The sequence below is a fragment of the Phacochoerus africanus genome, chromosome 14, assembly GCF_016906955.1.
Source record: "Phacochoerus africanus isolate WHEZ1 chromosome 14, ROS_Pafr_v1, whole genome shotgun sequence".
Classification (NCBI taxonomy): Eukaryota; Metazoa; Chordata; class Mammalia; order Artiodactyla; family Suidae; genus Phacochoerus; species Phacochoerus africanus.
The window spans coordinates 16,804,759-16,826,918 of record NC_062557.1 but is presented as its reverse complement, the minus strand read 5'-3'; the positions used below and the strand labels follow the sequence as shown (position 1 = coordinate 16,826,918).

At 40.2% G+C, this 22,160-nt stretch overlaps 1 protein-coding gene across 1 annotated transcript in view; it reads left to right on the top strand.

Moving 5' to 3' along the window:
* Nucleotides 1-14,253: 14,253 nt before the first annotated feature.
* The window catches only part of EFCAB13 (EF-hand calcium binding domain 13), an 83,948-nt gene continuing 76,041 nt past the window's right edge, over nt 14,254-22,160 (top strand). Inside the window, exons 1-2 of the mRNA XM_047756783.1 lie at nt 14,254-14,283; nt 19,482-19,642. Coding sequence (XP_047612739.1) covers nt 14,254-14,283; nt 19,482-19,642 — 191 coding nt within the window. The remainder of the gene's footprint in view (nt 14,284-19,481; nt 19,643-22,160) is intronic.

The window sequence follows — 22,160 nt, the reverse complement described above, 5'->3', positions numbered from 1 at the left end:
TTGGCCTAAGGCTCCCCAGTGCTTCCTGTGTTGTTATTTCTGTTTCCTTTGGGTGAAAAGAGTAAGTGTCATTGCCTCACAAATGATTATTTTAGAACAAGTGTGTTTCAAATTTGTCAGAAGATAACTACGGGAACTGTTTCGAAACCTAGAGCTTTTCTTTAGCCTTTAATAACATTTTCAAAATGAGTAAATTTTTACTGTTCTAAGAGCTGGAGCTTTTTTTTTTTTTTTTTTTTTAAATCGGGGATTTTTTAGGAACTTGCATTACCTCTACAGAACAGACTGTCAATTTAGTCTAGGTTTTGTTTGAAGGAAGCATAATTTGGTAAAATAGATGCTTAATGGCAAGTTATTTACAGGACCATTTAAATGCCCAACTTTTATTTAAGGCAGTGTCTCAAAGGGTCAGCCCTGGGGTCAGTGAATCTGCTTTAATAAGCTCTCGTGGTAATTCTGTTGCATGCTCACGTTTGAGAATCCCTGATTTAATCACATAGTTACACTTTCTAGCTTAGAAAGAAGTTCACAATAAGCCAGCTGAGTTACTAAAAGAACATATTTTGGCTGATAGATTAAGAAAACTAAATATCTACCCACGCAAAATCAAAGTCTACTTTCAATTCACTTCCCAAGTTAAGCAATCACAAGCTTGTTGGGTTCACTCATAGCCACAAATTCCCATGAAAAACTAAAAGAAGTAATAGATCAGAATCACAGGGGAAAAAACAGCTAAAAGGATACTTGGCAGGCATCTAAGAAAACCTTTTATGTGTACCAAGATGAAGCAAGAAAATACACTTCCCCAGCATTTCCTCATAGGACATGGGATTAAAATCTTAATTATTAACATTATCATCCTATAGGATGCCAGAATACAACTTTAGAATTTGTAACTTTACTTTTTTGCTATTTGAGCACTGACAGAGTGGCACTGAAGTACTTTATACAACACTTATAATTTTTGCCTTTGAGTCTTACATTCCTCCCATAATGTATATTTTTAAAAACATAATACAGTGCATGACATCATCAAAAGATTGTGAACCTAGACCGAATCCTTTTATGGTGAATTTTGTAAGATTCACTGTGTTTTATTTACGTCATGGTAACTGATGACTGCATGTCTGGATGAAAATGGAGGACTTTATGTGAAAATTAAATGAAAAGCAATATGTAAAATCATATGTGTAGTCCTTTAAGTCTGAATTCTAGATAATAGCCATCTCATTACCACTGGGACCAATTACAAGCAGACTGTCTTGGAATTACAATGCCCTCATTTTTCACACTGATGAAACAGCAATATATGCTTTGCAAGCAAGCCATTTAATACTTGTTGAAAAATGATTTCTATTTGGTTTTGTAATAGAATATGTTTCTGGAAATATATCTTCCTAATTTGTTTTAGTTCGACTAGAGCACATGCGGAAGCAGTTTTAAATGCTTTTGATTAGGGTTAAGCACATTGTTAAATACAATTTAAAAACTCTACTTACTGTGGCTATCGAAGAATGGATTGTATGTAAAAGGAAAGTTATAGACCAGGAACATGATTGTTTTCCTTGCAGCTGCTAATCTCATAGTAATATCTCTCCAACCCCTTGCATGGAGGAAGTATTTTTTTGTTAGCTGTGTATTTTCTGAAAACACAGCAGATAATGCACACAGAATGTAATTATCTTGAAAGCAACACGTAGGAAATTTAAGAAACTTTAGGCAAAACCTCCCTTGTAAACTACACTTTAGCAGTGTCCCTGAAAAGAACTTTGAAAGGAAAAAGTTTCACAATTCATTGTGTTTTGCCTGTTAGTTGGGTTTTCCTGTGACTCATACACAATTGGCATGATTCTTTGAAGAGGTCAGTGATGCTTGTGTAAATGTCTTTTGCTGGCTGATGGAAATACTTTGTTAAGAAAAAATTTTGATGGTTGTATACAAGACTTTGCTTTTTCTGACCCTTATAGTCACCCATTGTGACAGGTTGCTAATTGTGCTCCTATAGCTGTTCTCACCTTCTTACATAGTATTAGAACTCCTAAATTTTAGTTGGACACACGGCTGCTCAGAATAGTTTCCTGGCCTCTCTTGCAGCTGGGCGTGCGATGGCCATCTCCTTGGCGGTGAGAGTAAATGAAATAGGTACACAAAACTTATAGTAAGTCCCCCTTAAGGGAGGGAGAATGCCTTTATTCTCCCCTCCCTTCTTCCTGAAGGTTGAAATGTAGAGATAATAGCTGGACTTTAGCAGATATCATGGATCGAGACGTAACATAGAGGATTATTTTAGTTATCTGTTGCTGGATAGCAAATAACCACATAATTTTAGCAGCTTAAAACAACAAAGATTATCTTGCAGTCTCTGTGTTCAGGAATTCAAGAATAGCTTAGCTGGTAGGTTCTGGCTCACAGTCTCTCCAGAGGTTGTAGTCAAGCTGTTGGCCAGGGCTACAGTCAACTGAAGGCTCAAAAGAGGCTGGAGGATCCTCTCACAAGATGGTTTATTCACATGGCTGTTGGCAGGAGGCATCAGTTCCATGCTGGCTATTGGTAATAGGCTTATTTCCTTACCCCTGTGACATTTCCATAGAACTGCTCGAGTGTTCGCACAGCATATCAGCTTGCTTCTGCACAAGCGAGCAATCCAAGTGAGAGCAGGGAGAAAGCTTCGGTGTCTTTTAATACTTAGTTTGTTGTTGTTGTTTTTTGGCCAACTGCATGTGGAAGTTCCCGGGCCAGGGACTGAACCCATGCCACAGCAGTGACCTGAGCCATTGCAGTGACAATGCTGGATCCTTAACCTACTGTGCCACAAGAGAACTTATTATTTAGCTTTGTTAAGTGTCATATCATCACTTCTGCCATGCTCTTCCTTATAAAGTGCTCACTAAATCCAGCCCACATTCAAGGGGGGAGGGACTAGATGCCACTTTTGAAAGGAAGAGTATTATGGTAGACAAAATCATTGCCTGGAATCACCCCCTCACCTGGCCAAAGATATCCATATCCTAATCCCCAGAAACCAGGATTACGTTATTTACATGGAATAAATGACTTTTAGCTGATGTAATTAAGTATCTTGAGATAGGGACATTGTCATGGGTTATCTGGGTAGGATTATTGTAGTCATAAAAGTCCTATTGAGAGGAAGGCAAGAGGGTCAAAATGAGAGTAGTAAATATAGTGATGGAAGCAGATCAGAGTGATATGGCCATGAGTCAAGGAATGAACACAGGCTCTAGAAGCTGGAAAAGGCAAGGAATGAATTTTCCCTTAGAGCCTTCAGAAGAAATGCAGCCTTTTGTTGTTGTTGTTGTTTTGTCTTTTCTAGGGCTGCACCCGTGGCACATGGAGGTTCCTAGGCTAGGGGTCTAATCAGAACTGTAGCCTCTGGCCTAAGCCAGAGTCGCAGCAGCGCAGGATCTGAGCCATGTCTGCAACCTACATCACAGCTCACGGCAACGTCAGATCCTTAACCCACTGAGTGAGGCCAGGAATCGAACCCGTAACCTCATAGTTCCTAGTCGGATTATTAACCACTGCTCCATGACGGGAACTCCAGAAGGAATGCAGCCTTTAATTTTAGCCTGTAAGACCCATTTTGGACTTCTGACCTCCATAAATGTAAGGTAAAAAAATTGCTCTTTAAGCCATAATGTTCGTGGTAACTTGTTACAGTAGCAATGGAAAACTAATACAAGCACAAAAGTATTTGTGGACATATTTTTAAAACCACCATAGTCCACTTTACAGGCACAAATTATTTATAGTCCTCCTGCATGCAAAGTAAACTCACCCCTCCAAAGCCCCCAAGTCTTACCCCATTATAGAACTGTTGGAGGAGGTAATCAAGAAGATGAGGTTGCTGGATGACCCACAAGCTGGACAACTGGAGCCTCCTCACCCCATCTCCTGTCCTTGGAAATGTGCATTTTGCCTACTATTCACACAGTGGGAGCTTTTCCAAGGACATAGCCTTGAGACAGTAAGGTGGTGTTGAGATCATTTGAATGGTAAACATGACTGAACCTAGTTAAAGCCTCTATAAAAACTTAGGAAAAACTTAATTTAATTTTATTTTTTTGTTGTCTTTTCTAGGGCTGTACGCTTGGCATATGGAGGTTCCCAGGCTAGGGGTCGAATCGGAGCTGTAGCCACCGGCCTACACCACAGCAACACGGGATCTGAGCCACGTCTGCGATCTACACCACAGCTCACGGCAACGCCGGATCTTTAACCCACTGAGCAAGGCCAGGGAGCAAACCCGCAACCTCATGGTTCCTAGTCGGATTCGTTAACCACTGCGCCACAACAGCAACTCCATAATTTTTTTTTATTGTACTATGGTTGAGGTACAATATTATATAAGTTACAGGTATATGATATAGTGATTCGCAATTTTTTTTCTTCTTTTGCTTTTTAGGGCTGCAAGTGCGGCATATGGAAGTTCCCAGGCTAGAGGTTGAATTGGAGCTACAGCTGATGGCCTATGCCACAGCCACAGCAATGCCAGATCTGAGCCACGACCTACACCACAGCTCGTGGCAATGCTGGATTCTTGACCCACTGAGTGACGCCAGGAATCAAACCCTCATTCTCACTGATACTAGTTGCATTCGTTTCCACTGTGCCACAGCGGGAACTCCTGTGATCCACAAATTTTAAAGGTTTTACTTCATTTGCCATTATTTTAAAATATTGGCTCTATTCCCTGTGCTGTATATAATTATAGCTTATTTTACACATAATAATTTGTACTTCTTAATTCCCAACTCCTGTATTTCCCCTCCACACTTCCCAAAGCCACTATAAAAACTATTACGGTTCTGGTGGGAGGATGCAGAGGTCTCTTTGTCTTGTGGCCACCCAAAACAGGCCTAATATGTAAAGTTCCCTTGCTTACCTGCCACCTACCAATTTGGAGTGTGTTCTGCCTCTTTCTTTCTTTTTTTAATATTCAAATGAAAAAAACTTTTTATTATGTAAAATGGGTCTGCTAATGAACTTACTTTACACTTATTTCATTACCTGTAAGTCTGCCTCTTTCTTTTTTTTGGCCACGCTCGAGGCATGTGGAGTTCCCAAGTCAGGGATCAGACCTGACCTATGGCAGTGACAATGCTGAATCCTTAACAGGGAACCCTAGCCTCTTTCTTTGGTGTCTCCCTCCCCTCCATGTAGGGGGGCTGGTTTCAGATCCCCCCCCCCTCCCCGGGAGGATCCCAAGGTTGGGAACTAGCAAGCAATCAGCTCAAAAGTAGAGTGTTTTCCCCTAAATAGGTCCAAGGGGAGATGAGGTTTCTTGGATGAATTCCTTATATACAGCTACTCCAATACAGTACCTCTCAATCCAAAGTCCTATGAACTAAAGAAAAAAAGCTACATGTTTCCTTTCTACAACAACCAAGTAAAATGGTGGGACAGATATAGACACTCCTGTTCCAACAGGCAGAAAACAGGAGGTGCACAGAAGTCCCTGGTCCACAGCAATTCTGAAATTCATTCAGGTACAGGTTTGCAGTTCCACATTCAAGGCCTTCAGAATTATTCTCCATGTTCAAGATTCTACCTTTAGGCTCTTGGTTATACCCTCTAAGTCATCATCTTTTATTTCGTAAAAGGTAATATATATTTTCACCTAATTAGTTTTCTCAGCCTGCTTCCTGCTTATAGAACACAAAAGTCCAAAGGCCTCTTTTCTTTTTGTACTCTCTGTTTCTTTTAGTCCAAGCCAGCAGTGTTTCTGACAGTAAAACACTCTTTAAAAAATTGTGAATTTACTGTGAAACTTATTGGGATTCATTCCATGACATAAAGGGCATACCCATAAAGACCTTTGAGATAAATTTTTCTCTAACTTGGGCTTCTGCTGAAGGACAAAAAGCCTTAAGCTTTTTAGAGGCCCTACTGTTTAAATGAGGAGATCTAAGAAGCACAACCTTAAAATCTTTAGCATCTTTTGTCTGATTGAAAGGTAACCTGTGGTAGTGCCTTTAAACCACCTCTGGAATAAAAGGCAGTGGTACAATAAAATAGATGAAGTCTAGGTTCCTGCAACTATGGAGTGACTGTCTCTGAACATTTTGAATATGAGAGAGAAATAAAATTCTCTCTTGTTTAGTCAACTATTATTTAGGAATTTTCTGTTACTGGCAAAAGAATTGAATCCTAATACACATTTCATGGTATTGGAGGGGGGAGCATCTATGAAATCGACAAATACAGTAACTAACTAGCTTATCAATAAATAGATTCAGTACTAAAATAAACTATGAGTGTTCAAGATTTTTTAAGCATTCACAATCTGTTGATCAGCATACACACTGAAGCCATTAAAGTCCTTACACATTAGAAGTTGATGCTTCGATAGGTGGAAACCGTGATGAGTCATGAATAGATGTGACTGTAAACAGGTGTGGGTGGGAAAGTAGGGAATGGCGGGTGAGGTGTTTAAAAAAATAGAAGAAATGGTCTCAGCACTCAGGTTACAAAGAGACTATTTAAGGAGAAAAATGATATACATTTTAAATGTACTAAAGAATGCTGACAGAGCAAGGTTTAAGATACAAAAGAATACAGCAGTATCACTGAGGGAATTAACTATTGTTAACATATTGAGTACTACACATACATTTTCGAATTGTCACAATCCTGGGAAACTTGAGGCTTAGTGTGCATGGGTAATTTGCCCCACTGCAATCAGTAGGTTTTGAATTTGGATGGATCTGTCCCTAAAGCCCATGCTGTTCATCACATGTAACTATGGGAGAGTTCAGGTTGCATCAATGTGAACAATTCTACCTATACGTTTGTAGAGAAAAGACAGCTCAAATTGTGGGCTTTTAGGGGGAAATATTTTCAAAACACCCTGCTTGACTAGGAACCATGAGATTGTGTGTTCGATCCCTGGCCTCGCTCAGTGGATTAAGGATCCAGCGTTGCCGTGTGCTGTGGTGTAGGTCACAGGCACGGCTCAGATCTGGCGTTGCTGTGGTTTTGGTATAGGTGGGCAGCAACAGCTCCGATTAGACCCCTAGCCTGGGACCCTGGATATGCCAGGGCTGTGGCCTTAAGAGGACAAAAGACCAAAAAAAAAAAAAAAATCATTGAATTGGATTTATACAACGTTCCAGAGACTACTGGGAAAAGCCAGGAAAAATCGCTTTGTGTCTTTTGTTTTTCCAATATCATCTCATCTGCAGGATGCACGGAAGGAAAAGTTGATTTTCAGAGAAAAAGTACCTCTTCCAAATGCAGCCCTGGAACGAATTTCAGTAAGGTTTTGGGACAAAGGCTTTGAACCACCGTCTATTACTGAGTAATAGAAAAAAGATGGAATGTTTTAGAAGAATGGGGGCGGTGGGGCAAGAGGTATTCAAAGGATGGATAAAAGATAAAATTGAAATAGGATCAGATGGGGTGGGACAACACACCAACGAATGAATAGAGCTGCCAGAAGAGCTGGGAGGGCGTAGGCTGAAGGGAAAAAATCGAGGCCCTGAGTGCAAGAAAGGAAGGGTGGAGATGAGCCCCACCAGTTGGTCCAGGCTGCACAACCCCGGCTGGGTGAGGTCACAGGCCCTTGTGAGGTGAGGCAGACGGGTGCGGCCACAGCGCCATCCAGTCGGCGCGGAAGCGCCGGCGACCCTCAGCTGCTCTCCGGGACTCCGGCGGCGGTGGCAGTGGCAGTGGCAGCCACTGCGGCCTGGGTCCGCCAGTCGCCCCCGCACAGGCGGCTCGGTGGGCGGAGCGTCGGGCGCAGTCAGGTGACCTGGGGGCGGGGCCTCGCTGCGCGGGAGCCGGGGAAGGAGGTGGAGCGAGAGCGTCAAGCCGCGCAAGAGGCCTGCTTGAGGACACTGCGAGGGCTGAAGGAGTGAGGGATAAGTTAGGGAGCTGGAGGGGGCTGATGGTGGGACCCTTAGGTGATAGGTAGGGAGGGGAGACCTTTTGAGGTGATGGGAAGGAAGAGCCTTTGAGGCTGAGGGAGAAAAGCGTGCAACGCTGTGTGAGGGACAAAGTAGCGCAGTTCAGGAGGTGGACGAAGGTTCCAGAAAGGGCAGGGAGGTGACGGAGCGGGACAGTCAAGGCGGAGAGCAAGGGGGTGACTGGGTTAGAGCCAGCGCTCCCTCAGAAGTGGTGGTGCTTCTGGAAAGGTGGCGGTTCTCATGGTGGGAAAGCTTCCCTGCTTCTTTGCTTACGGTTAGATTAGTGCACTTGTTTCTGTCTTGTGGCTAGTTTGTCTGCTTGTCTGCTTACTTCCCGAAGTCATAAGCCTCCATAGAGCTGCGCCCCTTGGAATCCTTCACAGCACAGGGTTTTGCATGAAGCATATGCTCACTCAGTATTTGTTAAAGGCGGGGATTGAGGTTGATAACTTTCATGTTTGAACCTTGGTGGCAGTGGATGCAGTGACGTGGTGTGTGTAACAGCAGTTGATGGAGTGAACGAGTGAGTGGGGCAGCTTGTTGAGGAAAGCTGTAAGGAAAGACTAGGAGGCGCTTTGTAAAGAAATGTCACCCTTTGGTAATTAGAAAGGAGCAGCCAGTTATTCTGTGGAGATGCTGGTAATACACCAAGTGAGAAGATACGGCTGTGGAAGCACAATGTAAACCTTAAAGCACTAAACAAAATCAAATATTAGGGACTTCTGGAGTCAGAATTTCTTTTTCGGCCTTAGCTCTGCCTCTTGGTTAACTAAGAAGCAATGGAATTTTGTGGAACTGTCCCTGGATTTGGGAGTCAGAGACTTGAATTTTGCTACTAGGTATTTTGTTGTTTACATTGTGTGGGCAAATTACAATCCCTCCGTGCGTATTTCCTCATATAGAATTAAAGGGTTAGACTAGAAAGATTTCTAAAATCATTCTAGCTCAGTTATGGATTCTGTGATTTCACATACCATTAAACAAGGAATCCTCGCCCCCGCCCCCGACCCTTATCTTTTAAATTACTAAAGTTTGAAAATTCTGTACCCTGCTGAGGACTGGAAAACCCTTTAGTAATAATACAATAGCTTCATCTTCATAGGAAATGAATCACTCCTGATGTTTTTTAAAAAAATACCTTTGATGTATCAGAGGGTTTTGAATTTTCTCACTTCTTTTTGGTAGTTTTTGATGAGTCAGATGGTAACAACCAAGATGCAAGGGAAAATGTGAAAGGATGTTGTGTATTTGGGAGTGTGGTGGGCAGAATACAGGTATGACTGCTAGTGGCTGTTTTCTTTCTTACTCTCCTAGTACCAGTGGGTTTGGAGGGGAAAAGATGCCATTCTTGCTTCTCAGAGATCTTTCTAGACCTTTCTTTATCTCATTCTCAAATCTTTCAGTTTTGCATCTCACATCAGATTATACCACCCACTACTGCTTCTTGTTGCAATTAAATTTCAGCTCTAGGCTTTCTACCATTCTAGTAATACTTCTGTCATAATTCTTGTGATTTTAATATTCATGTAGAATGATCCTTCCAATTCCCTGGTCTCTCAGTTCCTGCTCTCCTACAATAATTTCACCTTTCCTCAGTCACTTGCTCCCTTCTTCATAGTTTCTATTTTGTATTACCAATAACTGCAACTCCATTGTCTCAATATGCCTTGCTTTCCAATCACCAGGCTCCTATCTATTTAAAAAATTGTTGTTAATGTTACCCTCTCTTGTCCTTACTTGTCACTCACCTACTCAGTTTGTTTCATGGTCAGTAATTAAAACCAATCCCGGAGTTCCCGTCGTGGCGCAGTGGTTAACGAATCCGACTAGGAACCATGAGGTTGCGGGTTCCGTCCCTGCCCTTGCTCAGTGGGTTAACGATGATCCGGCATTGCCGTGAGCTGTGGTTCAGGTTACAGACGCGGCTCGGATCACGCGTTGCTGTGGCTCTGGTGTAGGCTGGTGGCTACGGCTCCGATTAGACCCCTAGCCTGGGAATCTCCATATGCCACGGGAGTGGCCCAAGAAATGGCAAAAAGACAAAAAAACAAAAAAACAAACAAAAAAAAACAAAAACCAATCCCTTTCATTTTCCCCCAGTGCCCTAATTACCTTTTCAGTTCATTTTACCTTCTTGGCTAAGTCATAACCTTAGATTGAATCTCTAGATCTCTGCCTACTGAGTTTGAGCATTTTTCATTGTACTTGGTTGGGAGAAAAACATACACCTCTCATATCTTGGTTATTGTAAAGAATGCACCTGGGAACACTGGGGTGCAAGTATCTTTTAGAATTAGTGTTTTCATTTTCCACAGATACATACCCAGCAGTGGAATTGTTGGATCATACAGTTGTTCTATTTTTATTTTTTGAAGAACCTCCATGCTGTTTTCCATAGTGGCTACACTAATTTATAGTCCCACCAACAGTGTACAAGGGTTCCTTTTTCTCTGCATCCCCACCAACATTTGTTATCTGTAGACTTTTGGATGATAGCCATTTTGACAGGTGTGAGATAATTAGGCTATCACTCATTCCACTCTCATAGATGACTTTGTATAACAATGCTTTTCTCCTCAAACTTCCAGTACCTCCTCTCACATCCTCATTCTCTGTTGATTTCCTTGCTTCCTGTTTCACTAAGAAAATTAAAGCAGCAAGAGGTGATTCCACAAGCTCCCACAACCACATCTACTCACCTACTCTACAAGTAACTATGCCCAATTACTCTGCCATGTCTCCTATTACTGTGAATATGTTCTTAGCTAAGGCCAAACCTCCTTATGCTTTAAATCCCATTTCTTTTCTCCCACTTGAGAATATTGTTCCAGTAATTTCCCCCTCCTAGATGACCAATTCTTGCTCCTCTACTAGATTATTTCTATCAGTATATGAACCTGCCTTTTTAAAACTTCATATTAAAACTTCATAACTACTCTTAGCCTTCAGCTACTACCTCACTTCTCTTTCCCTTTATAGCATAACTCCCCCTCCCTTTTTTTAAATGGCTGCACCCATGGCATATGGGAAGTTCCCTGGGGCCAGGCATTGAGTCTGAGCTGCAGCTGCCATCTACTCCGAAACACCAGATCTTTAACCCATTGTGCTACCATGGGAACTCCCTGTAGCACAACTCCTTGAGTCATCTTAACGGCTCTCTCCAGTATCTGTCCTCCTATTCTCTCTTAAACTCACCTCCAAAGACATTATTTCATTATTATAACACCCAAACGGCTCCTCTTAGGTTATTTGGTGTGCTCCATGTTGGAAAATCTAGCGAGTCATTCAGTACTCATTTTAAGTGACCTAACAGCAGCATTTGTCACTGTCAATTACTCCTCCTTCTTCTTTTTTTTTTTTTTTTTGTCTTTTTAGGGCCGCACCCTTGGCATATGGAGTTTCCCAGGCTAAGGGCTGGCCTGCACCACAGCCCCAGCAACTCTGGATCAGAGCTGCATCTGTGACCTACACCACAGCTCACAGAAGCACCGGATCCTTAATCCACTCAGCAAGGGCAGGGATTGAACCTGCATCCTCATGGATGCTAGTCAGAATCGTTTTTGCTGAGCCACGACGGGAGATCCAACTCATTCTCCTTTTGAAGTACTTTTTTCCACTTGACCTTCAGGAACCCAGGTCCACCTGATTTTCCTTCTTCACTTCCTTCCATCCACACTGATACTTTCGGAAAGGACTTTAGATCATGTCAGAACTCTTCAGTGGCTTCCTATTCCCTAAGAGTACAGGCCAAAGCTCTTACTATGATCTAGGGGCCCTCCATGATCTACTTCCCTCCCCTGACCACTCTGATCTCCTCTCCTCATTCTTTCTTTCCCCTTTGCTTTCAGTGCTTCTGCCTCATGAGCCTTCCCACCATTCCTTGAACATTCAGACTCCTTCTTGCTTTAGAGCCTTTTTCTCTCTGAATGAAAGGTATTCATTGGCTCCCTACTTTAATTTTTTCAGGTCTATACTCTCAAGTCTCTCTCTCAGTAAGGTCTTCCTTGGCTACCCTATCGGTTCCCTGCGTCTCTTCCCCAACACCATATGTAATATTCTGAGTCCCTGCTTTACATTTTCCCCTTAGTGTTTATCACAAATAACATACTATATATCTTATTTAGTTATGTATTTTATTGGCTCTCTCCCTGGCTAGGATATAAGCTCCATGAGAGGCAGGATTTTTTTTTTTTTTCCTTTTTGGTTCACTGCTGTATCCCTAGAGCCTGGAAGAAAGCCTGCACATAACGTGTGTGTGTGTGTGTGTGTGTGTGTGTGTGTGTGTGTGTGTAAAATGGATGAGGGGATGAATGGATTGGAGAAAAGGGATGCAGCTTTTCATTTTTCTTGGTTTCCCCCTGCAACTTCACAGACTTGTCATAGGATTGAGAGAGTTGAGAAACAAGTCTGTTATAGTTATGGGGAAGAGACTTCCTGTGCTGTTTTTCTTTTAGCTTGAGAGAGTTATGTGGTATCTGGTTTATCCAGCAGGTTGAGACCTGCCAACTTTTTGATAATCTGATCAATAATTATGAAACAGTTCTTCCTCAAAGTTTATTTAAATTATGATTATTCTGCTTAATTATTTCGATAACCTAAGAACTTTTGGTGAGTAAGCTCAGTAGGGAGATAATTCCTTCTTTCTTTCCTTCCTTTCTTCCTCCTTCTATCACTCTTCTCTCCTTTCTCCCTCTGCCCTACCTCCCTCCTTCTCAATTTCTCTCCTTCCCTCCATTTTTTCTTTTCTTCTTTTACAATATTTATATAGCATTGTGCTTGGTTATGTGAAAAATAATTCAAAGAATGAGAAGATACCAGCCCCTTCCTTAGAAATTTAGGCTTTAGTTGATATAAAACTATACATTTGATAATTAAATAACATTACAAGGCAAATGGTTAATTTCAGTTGGAAAATGAAGATGACAATGATAGTGAAGACAGTAAGTGCTATGCCAAGAAGTTTAGAGGTAAAGATTGAATTGGTTAGACAATCTCTAGAAGAGATTACAGAGACTGAGTTTCTATATAGCCTTCTAATGTCTTCTGAGAGGGGTATTTTTAAGGTGGTTTCATTTTATTTTATTTATTTATCTTTTGTCTTTTGTCTTTTTAGGGCTATACCCGCAGCATATGGAGGTTCCCAGGCTGGGGGTCCAATTGGAGCTGCAGCCGCCAGTCTACACCACAGCCACAGCAACCTGGAATCCGAGCTACATCTGTGACCTATACCACAGCTCACGGCAATGCCAGATCCTTAACCCACTGAGCGAGGCCAGGAATGGAACCCGTGTCCTCATGGATGCTAGTCAGATTCGTTGCCGCTGAGCCGTGACAGGAACTCCTGTTTCATTTTATTTTTAACACATTTTTTAATTCCAAGAATGTTGGACATACCACATTCAACAGTGATTACAATTACATATTACAGAAATAAATTTTAAAGTACTTTATATTAGAATATTAATATTTGCAGTTAAATTTCACAATGTGAAAAAGACACTGATAATTGCAACTAACAATGTAATGTAAATAGCAATGTAATAAACTACTCATCAAATGCCACTCAGCTATGAGTAGAAGATATTGGGAAAATTTTGCAAAATTCTAAACTTCCTAAGTTAATTATTACATTCACATGGTGTGAAATGTAAATGTTTGCAAAAGTATTGTTTTGAGAGGCCATGTTGTATGGTGCTAAAGACTGTGCACTCTTGAGTTAGTTGCCTGAGTTCAAAATCTGACTCTTTTGTTTGTTGGCTCTGTAATCTTGTGAAAGTTCATCTAAGTTTTTTTCCTCATCTTTAAAATAGAAATAATGATAATTCCTTGAAAGATAGTTATGAGGAATAGATGAAATAATCAAAATGTTTATCATAATGTTTAGGACATAGAAAGCATTTAATAACACTAGGGATTGCTGTCTGTTAGTAGTTCGGTGTAACTGGTTTATTTGAATAAATATAACTTTCTAGTTTCCATGCCATTTGAATTTGAATTTCCCTACCTCTTTTACTGCAAAAAGTAAAGTTAAGGAACTGAATGATCTCCTGTGATTTATCATCTAGTAACTGCTTTTTCTAGCTTTTGTATATATATCTGAGTTGGGAAATATCTATTAGGTATTAAGTTATAAGTGAGTGTTACATTGAAAGAATAACTCGAGGTAGTTAGATTTATTTATATATTTCTCCTAAATAGAGATATGACTTTTCTTTCTTTCTTTCTTTCTTTTTTTCCTGCAGGAAATCATTTTGGGCTACTGTTCATTCACACTTGTTCATCAAGTTCTTTGAGTCCTCAAGGGCAGAATTTACCTCTAAACAGAAAGATGGAAACTAAAGTACATTTTTTTTGCCAGGTATTTTTCAAAATAGTTTCTAAAGATTCATTCCTTTTTTCTTTCTTTCTTTCTTTCTTTCTTTCTTTCTTTCTTTCTTTCTTTCTTTCTTTCTTTCTTTCTTTCTTTCTTTTTCTTTCTTAAAAATTAATTTACATTACCTCACATCCATAGTCGGTAAGCATATTCATAGAGTAATATAGTTGTACAAGATCTTGCTTAATAGCTGAGGGAACTTTTGAACTCTTTTAGGGGATGTATATTGAACTCTCATCCCAGCAACCCATGTAGTAGCAAGAGATCCATGCTGTGTGGTGAAATACTTTTGGGGGAAGGGGCAGGGACAATTTTTCAGGAAACCAAAGGACTAAACCTACATGAGAGGTTGTAGATAATGTAATTAATAGCATGGGAGTCTAACCAAAAGGTAATTTAAGAGATACTGAGTTTCTCTTGTCTTCTTCTCTGTGATTCAGGGAATGTTCTTGTCTATTGTCAATAAAAAACAAAGCTAGGCTTAGAATGGAGAAATTTTTCTCAAAAAGATTGTTGCAAGGGAGGAAAGGAACTCATGAAATTCGAGGGGGGGGATTGCAAATGGGGAGAACATCGTGACCATAAGATCCGCAAGTAGCTCCAGGGCCAGGCAAAATGGGTTTTCTTTTGTAGAGAGGAGTAAACAAGGCTAGGAAGAACTGGATATGGTGAAATGGGATGAAAGAGTGGAATGATCAGATAAATAGATCAGGGAATATTTTATTAAGAGGCAGCCTAGTCTCCTGGAGGGATTGTATGATGCTGGATGGCTCAGGCTGAGGGTGGGCCAAAGTTCAGGGGCTTGGAGGAAGGAGAGAGGCTTAACCAATGTTTGGTTAATAAGCATTTTGTTCTGATTATTCAGTTGGGAAAAAAACAGTTCAGCTAATCATTGATGAGGCAAAGAAAGGGAATTTTGAAGGTGTTTGGCTTTGTCATAGGTAAACAAGAGGGATATGCAGTGAGTCTTATCTAAGTCATTTGAGAAAAGGTGGTTCTTTGCAGTCAGCCATTATCCAGAACACAAAAGGCTGAGGGAATTCCTTTAAATTTCCCTGTTTTTTGGGAGCACAAAGCTCAGGCAAAATTGAATATTGTCAATAGAGAGTCTTAATCTTTTAAATTTATTCTTTTAATGGATCTGGTGCCACTATATAAATCAGGTACTGGGAGTTCCTGTTGTGACTTAGTGGTAATGAATCCGACTAGCATCCATGAGGATGTGGGTTCGATCTCTGGCCCCGCTCAGTGGGTTAAGCATCTGGTGTTGCTATGAGCTGCGGTGTAGATTGCAGACATGGCTCAGATCTGGTGTTGCTCTGCCTGTGGCATAGGCAGGAGGCTACAGCTCCAATTTAACCCCTAGCCTGGGAACTTCCATATGCTGCACATGTGGCCCTAAAAAGACCAAAAAAAAAAAAAAAAGATATTATCTGTACAGTGATCCAAAAAAACAATTTCAGGACTTCTTGTAATTTATATAGTATGTGTATTTATATACACGTACACATGCATATACACGCATATATATTTCTAACCTGTTCTGTTTTTATAACTATTACTTTATTGATTGTGCCATTATAAACTGATTTTGAAGATGAATTCTTAAATATTAAAAAATTAACAATATTAAAATATCATACCAGTTTATTTCCTTAAGCTATATAGCTATATATAGATGGTTCACTTTTAACCATAAAGTCTTGGAGATTCTTTTCTTTCTATGTTTTCAAAGTTTCTACTCACTATTTGACTGTTTCCATTCATCTGGCCTTTTTTTCTTTTTTTGGGCTTTTTTAGGGCTGTATTCATGACATATGGAGATTCCCAGGCTAGGAGTCCAATGGGAGCTGTTGCTGGCAGCCCAAGCCACAGCCACAGCAATGCCAGATCCTAGCTGTGTCTGCAACTTACACCACAGCTCATGGCAATGCTGGACGCTTAACCCACTGAGCGAGGCCAGGGATTGAACCCACCACCTCATGGTTCCTGGTCGGATTCGTTTCCGCTGCACCACGACGGGAACTCCCGTCTGGCCTTTAATGACAGGTTTTTGGGGTCCTTTTGTGGTGTAGTAATTTAAAGATCCAGCATTGTCACTACAGCAGCTTGGGAACTTCCACATGCCACAGGTTCAGCCAGAAAACAAAACAAAACAAAACAGGTTTTTGTGCCTCTCTTTTAAGATCCCCGTCCTTTTTTTATGGTTTCTGTTTTGGGTCATTTTTCTCAACCTTTCTACTAATTCTTTCATCATTTGTAATAAACATCTCATCAAGGCAGCAAGTTAGATTGCCTTTTTTTTTTTTTTTTGTCTTTTTGCCATTTCTTGGGCCGCTCCAGCGGCACATGGAGGTTCCCAGGCTAGGGGTCGAATCGGAGCTGTAGCCACTGGCCTACGCCAGAGCCACAGCAACGCGGGATCCGAGCCGCGTCTGCAACCTACACCACAGCTCACGGCAACGCCGGATCGTTAACCCACTGAGCAAGGGCAGGGACCGAACCTGCAACCTCATGGTTCCTAGTCGGATTCGTTAACCACTGCGCCACAACAGGAACTCCTAGCTTTATTTCAATAGACTATTTTTTAAGAGCAATTTTAGATTCACAGCAAAATTGAGTAGAAAGTACAAAGAGTTCCTGTATACCCCGTGCCTCACTGTACCACAGTGTACCACACCCTGTACCGCAGTGATCAACACCCTGCACCACAGTGATACGTTTGACACATCATTATTACCCCGAATCCATAGTTTTTAAATTAGGACTGAATCTTTTTTTTTTTTTTTTTTAAGTGCTGCATCTTCAGCATATGGAAGTTCCCAGGCTAGGGGGCAAATTGGAGATGCAGCTGTCAGCCTACACCACAACAACAATGCCAGATCTGAGCAGTGTCTGCATCCTATACCATAGCTCACAGCAATGCCAGATCCTTAACCCAATGAGCGGGGCCAGGACTGAACCTGTATCCTCATGGATACTAGTTGGGTTTGTAACCTGCTGAGCCATAACGGGAACTCTCTTTTTTTTGTCTTTTGTCGTTTTTGTTGTTTTGTTTGTTTTGTTGTTGTTGTTGTTGTTGCTATTTCTTGGGCCGCTCCTGTGGCATATGGAGGTTCCCAGGCTAGGGGTCGAATCAGAGCTGTAGCCACCAGCCTACGCCAGAGCCACAGCAACACGGGATCCGAGCCGCGTCTGCAACCTACACCACAGCTCACGGCAACGCCGGATCGTTAACCCACTGAGCAAGGGCAGGGACTGAACCCGCAACCTCATGGTTCCTAGTCGGATTCGTTAACCACTGCGCCATGACGGGAACTCCGGGAACTCTCTTTTTATTTTATTTTATTTTATTTTATTTTATTTTATTTTTAGCATTGACTCTTGATATTGTATATTCTATGGATTTGGACAAATGTGTAATGATATATAGCCACTATTATAATATTATATAGAATTATTTCATTGCCCTAAAATCCGCTATGTTCTGTCTATTCATCTCTCCTCATTCCCACCACTAGTAACTAGTGATCTTTTTTTTACTGTTTCTATGGTTTTGCCTTTTCCAGAATGTCATATAGTTCGATTCATACAGTATGTGGCTTTTACAGATTGACGGCTTTCACTTAGTAGTATACATTTAAATTTCCTCTATGTCTTTTCATATCTTGGTGACTTATTTCTTTTTAGCACTGAGTAACACTCCATGATCTGAATGTACCACAGTTTGTTTATCCCTTGATCTACTGAAGAATATCACAAGTTTTGGCAATTATCAATAAAGCTCTAAGTGTGTCTATTCAGGTTTTTGTGTGGACATATGTTTTCAGTTCCTCTAAATTCCAAGAAGTATAATTGCTGTACTATATGGTAAGAGTATATTTAGTTTTGTGAGAGACTGTCAAATTCTTTCAGAAGAGGTTATACTATTTTGCATTCCCATCAGCAATGAATGAGAGGTTGTCCTGCTTCACATTCCTGTCAGCATTTGGCGTTGTCTGTGTTTTGGATTTTGGCCATTCTAACAGATGAATAGTGGTATCTTGATGTTTTGATTTGTAATTTTTGATGGACATGATGTTGAACTCTTTTTTTTTTTTTTTTTTTGGTCCGCACCTTGAGCATATGGAAGTTCCCAGGCTAGGGGTCAAATCAGAGCTGCAACTGCCCGCCTATGCCACAGCCACAGCAGTGCAGGATCTGACCTGCATCTGCGACCTACATCACAGTTCACGACAACACCAGATCTTTAACCCACTGAGCAAGGCCAGGGATCGAACCTACATACTCATGGATACTAATTGGGTTTGGAGCCCACTGAGCCACAAAAGGAACTCCTAATGGTTGAACATCTTTTCATATGCTTGTTTGCCATCTGTATACCTTCTTTGATGAGGTGTCTGTTAAGATCTTTTGCCTATTTTAAAACTGGATTGTTCTTTTTCTTAAAAGAATTTTTTTATTAAAGTATAGTTGATTTACAATGTTCTGTCAATTTCTGCTATACAGCAAAGTGATCCAATCATGCATATGCATATATATATATATATATATATATATATATATGTTCTTTTTCTCATATCATCTTCTATCATGTTTTATCACAAGTGATTGGGTATAATTCCCTATGCTATATGCCAGGACCTCATTTCTTACCTATTCTAAATGTAATTGTTTGCATCTACTAACCCTAAGCTCCCAATCCATCCTATAGGTTGTACTTTTTCTTATTGTTCAGCTTTAGGAGTTCTTTGTATAGTTTTGAATATACAAAATAAAAGTACTTGGAATACAGTCCTTTATCTTACATGTCTTTTTGCAGATATTTCCCCCCTGTCTATGGGTTGTCCTCTTATCCTTTGGATAATGTCTTTTGCAGAGCAGAAGTTTTTAATTAATGAAGTTAAGTTTAATGATGCCTTAAGAACTAGATTCAATGACTGTTAGATAAATTCATGAATGCTGTGTATTTTGAGCTGCACAATGCACCAAGGAACATTGGTGTCATTTAGAATATATATCTAATCTGGAGTAACTCATTAACTAACTCTTTCAACACAGCTTTTTGGTAGCACCATTTTAGAGAGAATGTTCATCTAAAGTAATAATTTGACTCAGATGTCATATGTAATTTATATGTGCAAAGAGAACATGGATGACTGTGGCTCTTGATTGCTCCTCAGGGAGAAGAAAATATTGATTTATCAGATGATGGCTATACCTCTTTTGCAACTGACCTGGCATCAAGAAATATTGACAGCAAGAAATACATCAAGTTATCTAAAACAAAAGAGAAGAGAATTACACCTGAAATTAGAGGTTTGAGCACAGAACACCAAAAAATGTAAGTTAAACTGTGAAATTACTTAATCGAATTATACTTTTGTGGTTCTGTATACATTTTAGGATTGTTTGTCCTATTTCTATGAAAAATGCCATTGTAATTTGGATGGGGATTGCATCAAATCCATAGTTCTCTTTGGGTAGTATGAACGTTTTAACAATACTAATTCTTCCAAACCATGAACACAAAATGTCTTGTCATTTATTTGTGTCTTCTTCAATATCTTTCATCAGTGTTTTATAGTTTTCAGTGTACAGATCTCTAAGTATTTGATTCCTTTTGATGATATTATAAATGGGATTGTTTTCTTAATTTCTCTGATAGTTCATTGTTAGGGTATAGAAATGCAACTGATTTTTGTATATTGGTTTTATATTCTACAATTTTACTGAATTTGTTTATTAGTTCTAACAGTTTTTTGGTGGAGTCTTTAAAGTTTTCTTTGTATACCATCATGCCATCTGGAAACAGACAATTTAGGTTCTTCCTTTCTGATTTGGATGTCTTTTATTTTTTTCTTGCCTAATTTCTCTGGCCAGGACGTCCAGTAATATGTTGAATAAAAGTGCTGAGAGCGGGCATTCTTGTCTTTTTTCTTATCTTGGAGAAAAAACTTCTCAGCTTTTCACTGTTTAGTGTGATGTTAACTCTGGGCTTGTCATATATGGCCTTGATTATGTTGAGGTACATTCCTTCTATATCCACTTTGTTGAGAGTTTTTATCTTGAGCAAATGTTGAGTTTCAACAAATTCCTTTTCTGCCTCCATTGAGACGATCATATAATTTTTTATCCTTCATTTTATTAATTTGGTTGTGTTAGAAAAAAAACCTAAGTTCTCCTCCTGCTTTTCTCCTTTACTCTCACATTGCTATCACAGTCACAACACTCTGACACCAGATGTGTGGGTTTTCCCCCACACTAAGTAATTCTGGGGACTAGCTGGGTGTCCCACAATTTAACTTAATTTTGACACTGTCTCTCTGGAGATAGTGCCAGACTCCACAAGTTAAGGGTTCAGATCCATGAGATTGCCCTCATGGATCATATACGAATCTCAAATAGTAGGTCCTCAGATTACTTCCGTCTGACTTGGCTACAAATCAGAGGTTCCTAAGATCCCCTCCTTGGGTTTGATTAATTTCTAGTGTGGGTCATAGAACTCAGGGGAACACTTGCGTTTACCAGTTTATTAAAGAACATGGTAGAGGATATATATGAACATGGTAGAGGATATAGAAGAAATATATAGGGAGAGGTCTGAGGAGGTCTCAGATATAGGAGCTTCTGTCCTCATGGAGTTGGGGGTACATCACCCTCCCAGTATGTGGATATATTCAATGACCTAGAAATTCTCCAGAGGGGGTAGAGAGGCTAGAAACGAAGTTAATAATTGATCATGCCTGCATGAGGAAGCCTCTATAAAAATCCCAATAGTATGCAGTTTAGAGATCTTTCAGGTTGGTGAACACATCTGCACCCCAGGAGGGAAATGCACCCTAACTCCCGGGGGACAAAATTTCTTGTACCTAGGATCCTCCCAGACCTCACCTTATATATCTCTTCATCTTGCTGTTTATCTGTATCATTTTTTCATGTCCTTTAATAAACTGGTAAGCATAAGAAACTGTTCTGAGTTCTGTGAGTCACTCTAGCAAAATAAACTGTGTCTGCAGTTGACATCTGAGGTGGGGTGGGAGCAGTCTTGTGAGACTGAGCCTTACCCTGTGGAATCTGACAGTATCTCCATGTAGAAAGTGTCAAAATGGAGTTAAATTGTAGAGACACCCAGCTGGTGTTGCTGAGGATTGTGTGATGGGGAAAAACTGCACACACATCTGGTTTCAGAAGTCTTGTGAGTGTGGCAGTAGTGTGAGAATAAAGGAGAAGCACAGGACAGGATCTTTCCTTACATGGTTGTGTTTCAGATTTATTGATTTACTATGTTGAACCGTCCTTGCATCACAGAAATAAGTCCCATTTGATCATGGTCCTTTTCACGCACAGTTGAATTTGGTTTGCTGATATTTTGTTGAGAATTTTTGCATCTTTGTTCATCAGGAATATTAGCCTTTAATTTTTTTTTTCTTGTGGTGTTCTTGTCTGGCTTTGGAATTGGTAATGATGTCCTCATAAAGTGAGTTTGGAAGTATTTCCTCCACTTCATTTTTGGGAAGAGTTTGAGACGGATTGGCATTAATTCTTCAAATCTTTAGTAGAATGCACCAGTGAAGCTATCTGGTTCTGGACTTTGTTGAAAGGTTTTTGATTACTGATTCAGTATCCTTACTAATAATTGGTCTGTTCAGATTTTGTACTTTATGATTCAGTCTTGATAGGTTGTATGTTTTTAGGAATTTATCCTTTTTTTCTGGGTTATCTAATTTGTTAGTATATAGTTTGTTGACTAAAAATACTGTACAACCTAAAAGTTGAGAGTTATGTTTTATTTGGTGGATGAAACTGAGGACTTAAGTCCAGGAGGCAGCATCACAAGTAATCCCAAGAAGGAGTTCCCT